This window comes from Gymnogyps californianus, chromosome 1, assembly GCF_018139145.2.
Source record: "Gymnogyps californianus isolate 813 chromosome 1, ASM1813914v2, whole genome shotgun sequence".
In the NCBI taxonomy this organism is placed as follows: Eukaryota; Metazoa; Chordata; class Aves; order Accipitriformes; family Cathartidae; genus Gymnogyps; species Gymnogyps californianus.
In genome coordinates this window covers 22,903,493-22,915,648 of record NC_059471.1, presented here as the reverse complement: position 1 = coordinate 22,915,648, position 12,156 = coordinate 22,903,493, and the positions used below count along the sequence as shown (strand labels likewise).

The window sequence follows — 12,156 nt, the reverse complement described above, 5'->3', positions numbered from 1 at the left end:
TCAAGAATTTACACTTTCTGATCATGGTGGCTGCATCTTCAAATTCTGTACTGAGGGAATTTATTTGCATTAAGTGTCAATCATTTTAACAAAGATCACTAATTTTACCAGTAGAAACCTTCCTCACATTAAAATTAAAAGGTTGTGTTTGTTTGCTTTTAGAATACATTTAATGATTACTTTTGCTCCTCCTCCACAGATTATAACATAATCAAGCAAAGTACATAGCACAGCGATGGGTGAAGAGAATAAAACATCTCCAAGTCACTCTCCTGGAGGGCCACTATGCCTACTTTGTGAAATAAATATTTGATCTGATCTCAACCCGTATTTGGAGTAACTGCTTCTAACATTTTCCAAAATTTAAAATAAAGCATCCAAAATACTGCAAAAAGTGACTAGTAAAAAATAATTTTACCTGTAAATTGTTTTCTGTGACTCTGTTCCACCAAACCATATTGATGGGTACTCCTGTTTTACACCTGTCAGCCAGACAGCCGATAGGGTTCTTTGATTTTCTTGCTTTTGATCCCACCGGAACTATCCTCTCATCCAGCATCCCCAGTCGATACTTCCTGGGCTACGAAAAAGAAGGAGAGAAACCAGGCCACTCCTAACAACCCTCATCTAAAGCTACACTAAAACAGGTATTACACTGTGATATGATTTCTGGATTGGTGGAATAGGAAACAATTTGCAAGTAAAATTTATCTGAGACTGTTTCCTTTCAATCCTGACTATTTGATTATAATAAACAATACTTTAAAAAAAAAAGAAAACAAACTTCAGGGACCACTAATTATTTGTAAGCAAAACTGTCCATCACAAGTCAGCCACTGAAATATGAGTATAAATTGGGGAATTCTGTAACAATGAGGAATTGTTTAAAAAAATCCATATTTCTCAAACAGATACCTTCAATCACATCATAATAATGAACACTTCCCTTGAGATTTCTATCAAACAAGAAATTAACATTGGCTTTTGTATGCTTCTTTTTAAACTCAAATTTGCCAAGACTCATCTCCTGAAGACCTGCTTTTAAAAATCAGGTAGAACTGAGTAGCCAATTGCAGCAGAACTCAATGAGAAAAACATTTCTGCTCAAGTTAATATTCAAAAGACTAACTTCAGCTACTGTCTTAAGTGAAAACAGACAAGAATTACCATGATAAATGCATTGGAAACTGACTTAAAATTGAGGAAATAAAATGTGCTTGAGGAAGTGAACATGCAGGAGGTACTTGCACCTCAATAGGAGTGACATTTCTATTACATTGGCAATGATCTCTACAAATGAAACTATTTATAAAGCATGATATGAACATTAAATTAAAAAAGTATACTGTAAAAAAAAAAAATCTGTTAAAGACTTTCAAACAGGTAAAATACATAAATTCTCCAGATTTCTCTATGCTTTCAAACCTATGTGTACCTACCCAGATAGTAAATACCACCAAAAGAAATATTTCAGCATCTATGCATATTTAGACCAGGACCTTTTATACCGATTATATCAACAATTGGACGAAATTGCAGGGGTTGGTCTGTGTTTCTTTTGCTGTGGTTTTTTTTTTTTTAAATATGAAAATGTAACCATCATCATCTGGATATAGACCACTTTTTAAGTAATCAAAGCTTAACTTACCTTTATTCAGATATCTACTTCATCTGGCACCTTAGAAATCTTAGCAACATGTACCTTGACATGCATTTTAAAAATTGTTCCTCAGGATACAAGGCGAGAATCTAATTGGAGAAGATTCCCCACTCACACACAAACAATTTGTAAAACACAGAATAAGACTACCATAAAATGGCTGTAAAAACAAAACCTAAACAGATTCCCTCCTCTACTTCCCCGAAAACTTTTAGGCTGAAAGCTTTGGAAAGAATTACAACTGGGTAGAGTCACTAGTACCTCATTTGCTTAACAAAAAACAAACAAACAAACAAACAAAACCCAACAAAAAGCCTTCAAGGGTACCAACATTGACTATGAACTACAAAGGCAATAAACTCCATGAAGATGAAGTTAACCAACATTAATAACAACAAAAAAGACTGAATTTTGCCATACCAATTAGAAATTTTGTAAACTGTGTGGTGGGTAGCACAAAGTCCTCCTGTAGTTCAAATGCAAACCTGATCATGGTAAATCTAAACACTGGTTGTTTATTGGGAGAATCACTCAACTGTTGGGCAACTTACCATTTTAGTAATTCAGAAGGACTACTAATATCATAAACTGCAAAGCTGTAAGGTCTGAGAAGCCAGACATACAAATAATGTTGGACTTTAGGGCAGGGTTTGAATGCAGTATGTGTTTTCCTTAGCCTGGCTCTTGAAAATAATAACATAATGAAGAGTAACAGTTTCCCTGGCAGTCTCCCCATCTCTCTCCATGTTCTACCAAGCACAGGGGCACAGTCTGCCTCAGACTACTGGGCTACAACCCAGTGTCCAAACACACTCCTATTCATAAAGAGTTCTTTTAATCCTCCATAATAAAAGGTGATCTATAAATATTTTGAAAAGGAGAACCAAAACAAAAGAGGAACTGAGCCAACATGGAGGGAGGCTATTTCGGTTACAATGGGATTCAGATTCCAAGCAACACAATGAAACTGTATTTTAGGCTTTATGAAGGACCATACTGGGTGGCCGCGGGGAGGGGCAAACAATGGTCACTTCTATGCCATAAAGCAACATAGAAATAATATGAGTTCATATACCAGTAGTTCTTGGCCTACTGGTATGAAAAAAATTAAACTAAAAAGTGGGTGAGACTAAATTAAAATTTTACTTTCATTATCTACTATAAAACATCACCAGGGGATTACTAGGCCAGGATTTCATTGTTCAGACAGACATTAGAAGATGGAACATACAATATTAACATTTGGAAACAAATTTCAGTCTATTTGCATCAAAATCATTCTAAATTACACTTGTTTTCAATGAGTAAAATGGTGTCTGATTCAGAAATCCAATCTGAGTTTACAGGAGACCAGAAAACACAGAAAAAAGTGTCTGCCAAGGACAGAGTCAATAGAAAGGAAAGATCAAATAGATTGAGCAGCTTGAATAAGCGTATCAACTTTGCTACATCCCTGCCCTCTACACAGAGGGGCAAATAAAGCAACAGAGACAGAATAGTGCATCTTGAAACGAGCAAGAACTCATTAACCACTGATCATTTCTGAACTGAACTAATATATCTACCTAAAACATGGAGGCACAACAATCTGGACAAACAAACCCAACTTCTTGGCATGGGGACAATTTCTCTTGGATGATTACAAAAGCAATTGCATTTTTGCCTTCCCTAAAGTCTTTCTATGAGGTAAAAAAACCTGTTCAGCCATACAGATGAAGGGATAGTTCAACATACTGAACTTTTTTTTGAGGGGGAGGGGAGGTGGCTAAAGCATTTAAATACTTTATAATACTTTAGCAAGTATTTCTCAAACTAGGTTGTAACTCCCAATATGGTTACAAGTTCCAAATGAGTTGTGAAAGGTCAAAAATATCACAATTATTTTTAAATGGAAAAATAAGGTTAAACTACAATAATTAAAATGAAATCTAAGAGAAAGAAAAAACCAACAAAACCAAATTATTACAAAGCATTACTGGAAGAGTTCAGCTCCTCCAGGGCAAAGAAGTGTGAAGCAGTAGTAATTACTGGCTGCAAATGTTTACATGAAGCAGGGAACAGCTAACTACCTTTAATTGCTAGCAACAGCTTGGCTCCCCAGGGTGAGAAGGGTAAGCATTTTCAACCATAGCTAATAATTATAATCCTTGCCCTGTAGAACCAAGATGCTGCCAGCAATTAATGATAGGAAGCTATTGGTTGGCATGATTAGAGGGAAGGTGTTATATTAGGAAAGATAAACCCCCACAGTCTGAGAAACATTACACTTGAACAAAAGAAATCCACTCTAAAAACAAAAGGGTCCTTCCTGAGTAGCATCTTCACATCAGAACACTACTACAGATGAGTAACTCAATTAGCCAACGCTAGAAAATATTCCTCAAGTCAGCTTAATTACTTGCTTCCCATTCATTCAACAAGAAGTCTGGGAACATGTTTAGCAAGTCTATTTTTTTCCTACTATTTGCTGTAACTGTGTCTTTGCCCCTAGTTCCTCCTGTTTCATGGACAGTGGGCAATGCCACACTTCCTCTTTCTAATTCAGGGTTGGACATACCACTGGTGTTAAGATGCTATAAGACTATCCTATCCTAGAGGAACAAATCTAAACAAGAAAAGGTTTACAAAGATTCAAACTGTAAAGACTCCTCCCGTCTAATAACTTCCGTGTAATATTTAAGTCTGGATAAACTGGCAAATCAAACTACACAATTCCAAAGTTTTCTTCCACCGAAGATCTGCCATTGGATTTTTTCAGGATCACTCATGTCCCAAATTACATTTCTGTTCCTTAAAATGCACTTACCTCTGGTGGGCTTTGAATTTTAGATTTACAAGACATTTTCTGTACCAAAAAATGCACAATTAAGTTTGGCATACAAACACATGAGCAGGCTATTGTGTTTTAAAGTATTGTGAATAATCTGAGCTACGGTAATGCCGTCTGTGTGCATATACTACTGAGGCAAATAGAAGTGATCTGAAGCCTTCCCCATCACAAGCTAAATTAAGCAGCATTACCTTAAATTACCATAGCTAAAAGGTATCACAATAGCATTAGCTAGGGCTCATCTGTTGTACAGTGAGTTGACTGTATCTGCATGCACAAACAGATAAAAATAATTATTACACTGTCAGACAGGAAAGATGAGGTATACAATATCGTATTTTCCTCATACTACTTGTAACAAAACTAAGCAATATATGCAAGTTTAAGTTTCAACGTTGACTTGTTTTGTAAGGCTTCAGTTTTTTAACAGAAGTTAGTGGCAAAGAGACCATTACAATAAGAGTTTAAACACTCAGCTAGGGTGCTAGTCTACTGAAAAAGAACCAACTTTTGTTCTATTATGTCTTGAAAACTAAAAGCTAACTACAAGCCATTGGTATCATCATTGCTATTTTCACCCAACAGCCATAACCAATTAGCTAGAATAAGACAGTACTTGAAACACCCAGCTATGGATATGAACTTCAATATGTTATTGAGGAAAAGCACAATAGTCAGGGCAGAATCCCTGTACAGGCACAATCAGCTAAGAAGCATCTTAATTGTGAATACACCTGCGTAACTGGAGCTAGTAATAAGTTCTACAAGGTGTTACACCTGAACATTAGGTATAGTCGCCAGGAGTATCCTAACAGATTTGCAAGCTGGTAATATGAAAAAGAGAAGTTTTGTCGTTACTTTTTTAAGCTTTGTAGCCAACAGAGCTACAAAACCCCTTCACATGGTTTGGGTTTGTTGTTAACCAAGATACGCTCTCCTCTTCCTCTTTCATTACAACCTCTCACTGGTAGAGACGTAGACGATATTTGTTTTCTGTATCTCAACTTCTGAAGGTTGGAACCATTTTTTTTTTTATTTGATATCCACAAAAAATGGAAGCGGAGCCCAGTCAACAGGTTAAAAATATTTAAGTGTGTGGTCGGTTGGTGTCTGTTGTTGGGTGGTCGGTTTTTTTCTTTTTTTATGAAAAAAGGAAGAGTATGCTAACATTTATAATGTTTATATGTTTATAATTTTAAAGTTTCTAATGTTTTACATTGAGATTACATGCACTTACAGACTAGTCACCCTTCCATCTGGAACCCTTTTTTAAATTGTTCATGAAACCCTGGGTTTGGCTGGAGATAAAACTTTCACTAGTTGAAAAGTATCATACAGAGACAAACAAAAAAGATTCTTCTACCCAAAGAAAACTAAAATGTGCAATTTGGCATGGAAATAAGTCTTATTCCAGAGCAACATATTTGATCACTGCAAAAAGACCATTCTTGGTTCAATCAAATTTTAGAGTGAAAGGTGCAAGAGATCAGGCATTACATCATGCATTTTAAACGATAGCTAAGGAAAACTTTTCAGGTGTACACACTAAAAAGTGTATTTCATGAGTATATATGCTGAAGACATGAAAATCTTAAAGACTTCAGAAGGAGCTAAGGAAAACTGACATATCTAAGTCAAATCTTTTCTCACCAATTTTGCAGCCTAGCTAGGTTGGATGAGGTATGAATTACCACAACAGCTAAAACCTAGCACAGATGTAGTTATACTGACAAAGTTCTTTACTAAGAAACTAATACTACCTGCTGAATTGAAATAAGCTGGTGGAAAAGCAGGCTTTTTTTCCACCATCATTAGAGCAGATAGTTCTAACTATGTAGCGAAGACTTGCCCGAGTACCACCACCCCCAGATGTACTTTCAAAAACTCCACTGCTAAAGGAGCACCCAGTGAGCAAACTACAGGTTTTTTAATGTTTAAAGGTCTCTTTTCTAACAGGACAGAAGTTTTTATATTACTTACAAAAATAGTGGAAAAATGATGCACAGTTAAGAACCAAATATATAGGTAAAAGAGGACTAAAGATTGATGCAACTTTTACTCTGGTCTTTACTAAGCACATGATTTCTCAAAAATGGTATATTTTCTAACTGCTTTAAATATTTGTAGTGTCTTCAACAAATGTGTGCACAAGTTTAAAAAAAATCTTTCAATTATTTTACTGCAAATCACTCTTAAAGACTACATACACCTTGGCATAGAAAGAATCAAATAAAGCTTGTAAATATAAGCAAAAGCATCTTGCACATTAAAGTTACCTGTGTAGTTAACTGCTTCAGCTTGTAAGCTGCACCTGACAAAGTCTAGGTGGCTAACTGAAAAGTTATGCTTTAAAAACGGGGAGTGAGGGTAGCATTTAAAGTTTTAGATGTCTGTAGGTCATAACATATATCTGACCTGCTTAGATACAAAACCAAAACAAGCACAGGTCTTTTTAATACAATTCTGAGGCAAGTAGACACAATAGGATGAGGCAACAAAAATATGACGACTCCTTATCAATGGAAAAATGTTACATATTTCTAAAAGGAAGTGCTTTAATAATTTGATTTCTTACATAGCACAATGATCACTAAACCCATACACAAAAATGAATGTGAATAATATATTCTCTCATATCACACTTAAAAATGAAAAATATCATACTACGTAGTAATTACTAGGACTGCATGAGCACACAGCCAAAGAACAATCCCAATAACTAATTATTCCAAAGAAAAATGTAAAATCAGTTAGATGATATCATACCCTTAAAACATATTTTAGACCACGGTAAACATCATACTACCTGCAAACATTTATTAGTTTTCTCTAGAAGCATAGCCTGTCTTTCTATATTCCTGCAACAACTTTTTTTTGCATCACTTACAAACCGTAATGTTTTATTATTGCAGTAGGGGTGTATAATCTCAGAAGGAAAATTTCAGGTTTGAAATATAAATTTAGCCCAGGTACATTATAAAGTCTGTGCAGCCATAATTCTACAGTTTACAACACAGTGACATGACATGGTGTTTGGTAATGACCCCTCAACTTCTCAGAACATGAGTCATGCTTCTGAGATGGCATTCAGGAGGCTATGAAACACAAAACAACTGTCTCGGCACACTTTCATTAAAGGTAAATACAGCAAGACCAAACATGGCACACATGGCTTTTCAATGAACACCACTAAGCAATATAAAGATGAGGTATCAGATGTGTCAAGACAGAGTTGGAGACGGGAAGGTGGAGAGAAATATAGCTTTCCAACAGGTAACAAAACTAGATGGAGGACAGGACACTCAAAAATAAACTAGCAATAGTTTAGGTCTTAAGAATTTGGTTTCCACAGGACCTGAAGTTAGCTTTATTGTTTTCTTTTAACATGAGAGGGGAAACTCTCCTTGTACTCATTAAAAAGCTTGCATTTATGCAGACTAGGCTTATAGGCAGTCTTATGTTTCAAAATCGTTTTATGTGCACATCTATTACTGCTGATCAAAGTATATGAATTAAAGAAGTCTGCTGTCCAGTCTTACTGCTGTAGATCTCCACAGAGAGCACTAAACAGCAGCACCCTGTTCTGGGTGAACTTCAGTCCAAATAATCTCTCCTATGCTTTCCATTCTAATCTAGTTTAGTGTCTTTTGGTCCTGGCCTTTACTCACCTAAAACAAATGGAAGGAGTTCTAGAAAAAAAAATTTCTTCAAAATACATACAAAACAGCATTAAAACTGTATTGAAAGTTGTTCACTACAGCAGTTGGTTCACTCCTTGCAGACTGTGGACTAACAGTGGTTCTCACTTTAATGGCCCTCCTCTAGGTGTGACTGAACAGTTAAAAAAATGAAATGGAAATAAACCATTGTTAGGAACTTTTCAGAAGAGTTCAGTTTTCATGAGGATTGAAGGTATGAAAAAACAAAGTAAAATGTAAAAGCAATGCTTTTCACTATCCTGTAAGGCTGACCAGTGACAAGTAGGGGAACCCTTCAGCCTGAATTGGTGGCAACAGTCTCAGAACAAATTCAAACAAAAGTTTCACCATATATTTTCTTTTTAGTACATTAAGCTGTCATTCCCTTGGCAACAGATTCTGATCAGTTATGTTGCACATGTTTTTATGAACTGTTTACCAGAACCACCATAATGAATGCAAGGAGTTTTCCAGCCAGATCATTTCAGGGTTTAGAGAGGAGCATTATTCTAGATAATGGCTAAAGCCAATTTAGGAAAAACACCCAAGAAGTTCAAGTTCAGAATGCCACCCTATTTTTAACAAGCATAATATGTATTTGAAGAAAAAAAAATGAAATAAGTGTGACATCATTATTCTCAGGAAAAAGGGTTAGTCTATTACTAACTCTAGCTTTTGTTCCATGCTTCACAAATCCTATTTGTGCATTGTAGATTAATACTTACCTGAAAATCTCTTATAGGAAATTCACTTTAAGGTTGCTTGTCTTACTGCATGTGGAGTTACAACAACCGGACAGTAAATCCAGAAGGTTTTACAGTTGACAGAACCTCCACCAAGGCTCCATCTACAGAAATACTTAGCTCCTTTGATTTCTTTTAAAGTATCCTATAAAAATGTCTTTAAATAGTAATCTTAGCTTTCCTGAAATCTAAAATTGAAATGCAGTTTAATAATTTCTAAACAGAGAAAATAACCTCGAGAATGTTCATAAAAATTCAAGGACTATGTTTACTTTTTAAACAAAAAGTAGAATGTCTTTAAACAACAAAATAATCATAAGCAACTTAAATATCCCAGTCACACTAACTAGTTTCAAAAAAGCTGTCTAATTAAAAAGCAAGGATATTCAGAATTACAATCATCAAGTCTTATCTTTAATATTTTATTGATATCAAATATTTATGTCCATATGGCTTGCCCATTGTTAAAGGGTTGCCAGGATAACATGATCAGCAATATCCAGACACAATAAAGATTAATAAAATTTACTTCTTTGCTTAACACACCTACATATTACATGCTTTTACAGAAACTATTCACCGTTTTACACAACACAAACATGCAGTTTTTACATAGTTGCAAATAACTTAATAGTTCTAAATATTTAAAATATCACAATTCTAATTTGTAAAGGAAAGAGATTGCTCTTTATTCACTTACCAAGACTGTATTATATCTGTCCTCCAAGTCAGTGATAAACGAAGGAAATGCTGGTTTTGCCAGCTAGTTCAGAACAAACAAAACCTTAGCCCTGGGCTCTTAGCAAGAAAACGGGGAGGTTTTTTTTCAAATAGTAGATGTTTACATCTACATTTGAGCTAGTCACCAAGGCTCCCTTTAGAGTCAATGAACAGAAGCACACACTTCCAGGAGGCTATCTATCTTGCGTTACAGCAGGCGTTAAGCACTGGCCTGATAAATCACATTGCTCAAGCTCTAAATAAACCCCATTTACTGGGGTGGGAGGAAATCACACAAATTTTTAAATACCTGGCACTCAAGCATTTAGTGCTTTTGAGGAAATCACCTAATACAATTTAAATATTGTACTCAAAAAATACTAAAAATATGGAGAAACTACATCCACGAATATTTGCAATGTATTGTCTGGTAGTAAAAGTCAGTCACAAAAGTGTGATTAATTTCTTATAACTTTAGCCATCAATTTTTATCCACTTAAAGCAGTCACAGGCATCTAGTCTTTTCCAAAATACTCTTCTCAATATGAGCTGAATGTTCCTTTAAGCTGCTCATCTCTCTCTGCTGACTATAGAGGGAGCCTGGATGCCTAGATTTTAGACAGCTCAAGTAATACTAGATGAAAACTTCCCCATTACTAGAATTATTTAACAACCTGTTATACAAACATACATTACAAAATAGCAGTCATAATAAACAATGACTTATTAATATGCAAAGCAAAACACAAACCTCTTTCAATTAATGCCAGTTATGTCTGAAATATTAATTGGAAAAAATCCAAGTCAATCAGTTTCACAGATAAATCTTTCTCTTGATACTATTTTAGCAGCGAGTGGCTTAATTTGCTGATTTTTTTCTTGGGGAAAAAAGGGACCAAGACTCTACATTAGTATTTGAGCTTTGAGTTATCTGAGCTTAACACTCAAACATTAATTGGTTTGTTTTCATTTTGTACTGTTTAATTAACTTTGAAGTAATTTTTAGAGGCAGTGGTCACTCTGGCAATACTTCCGCGTGGTACTTCATTTTCTTTGGTGCATGTGGTTTATATACATAAGCACACACACAGAGGCACATACATACGTGTGTGTGTGCATATACATAGTTCTTGCAGACTGTGTTAAAAAGGAATGTATGCTTATTTGCATTCTTACTATCCTCAGTAAGTGGATAAACAACACATTTATAGTTGTTTACATCCAATTTCCAGGGCACTATACTGGCATTAAGGAAAAGGGCAATTCAGAGATTCCATGTAGTTCGGATACATCATAATATTAGGAAATTAACATTCTACAACAGCATTTCATTTCAAGGAACATTAGTCTGATGGGCCAACTATGGTAATTATCTTTAAGCTCAATTTTCACCTGCAGGAATGATACAGAGCTCCCAACTGCCAACATACAAATGAAGCTCTATGAAAAGTCACAAGCTTGCTGATGTAGCTTGCTTTCAAGACAATGCATTATCGACTACAGGAAAGTTCAGGATCATGTGGCTAATAAGAAAAGTAGTAAAACATGAAAGTTATCAGTGAAAGTAAAATTTGGTAAATGGTTGGGACAAGATAATGTCTTTTTTGATAAGCCACCGTTCACAAAAATGAGAAGGAACTCTGGTGTAACCAAACTTTTGTCTCTTATTCCAGCCACTGCATTTTTAAGTGTATAATTGGAAAATACCACAACCTGTGTTGGTGCAGGTCAAAGGTGTTTGAAGATGCTGTCTAGCCCTCAGCAAAAGAAAGATTTCTCAATACAGATTAGAGGGGGAAAAAAATCCCAAACCTAGCTTCCCAATAATATCATAGAGCGTCTTTCAAACTAAATGCATTTCAAACTGTAAGAATTACTTCCACATCATGCACAAATAAATGGGGGAATGATTCTTAATGTATTCAGAACTTGTTGCCATGAAGGCTTGCAGGTGGCTTGTGCCTCAGTACAAAAAAAAAAAATCGGTTTTCAAATTCAATGGGCTATGTCCTAATTTGCATATTCAAAGCATTCTTATAAACTTCAGTTTACAAGTACTTGGAATATTTCTTAATAGCAGCAAAAGTCTGATCTGCTGTAGCAAAAATGAAGTAGTAAGATCTTATTTATATCAGCAGCAACATATTAAAATAAATCTAGTAACATTAGAAGAATCATCCTTGTTTCACCTAGCATTTCAAGTTATTCCAGATCTTCTCCCCTGTCAACTCATATACAAATACGCTACTTAAGATTTAGTTGTTGCCTACCTTTCTCCTTTGAGACACGCTGAGGGCAGCAAAGTCATTAAACAAGGATGAATTTGGTGAAGTTAGTGGATCTGAAAAAAGAATGTAAAACAGCATGTTATATCTCTCTAATATTAAAAAGAAATTTTACATTTTTTTAACTTATTTCTGTATGGAAAAAATGCTTTTGACAAAACTAAGTTTAGCAACCACATTGCTAAAAAACGCAGCATTTATTAGATTCTGTATGACTGCC

At 35.2% G+C, this 12,156-nt stretch overlaps 1 protein-coding gene across 1 annotated transcript in view; it reads right to left on the bottom strand.

The window, feature by feature from the left end:
- The window catches only part of PAN3 (poly(A) specific ribonuclease subunit PAN3), an 83,449-nt gene that overhangs the window by 45,803 nt on the left and 25,490 nt on the right, over nt 1-12,156 (bottom strand). Inside the window, 3 exon segments of the mRNA XM_050894916.1 lie at nt 419-580; nt 9,632-9,694; nt 11,922-11,992. Coding sequence (XP_050750873.1) covers nt 419-580; nt 9,632-9,694; nt 11,922-11,992 — 296 coding nt within the window.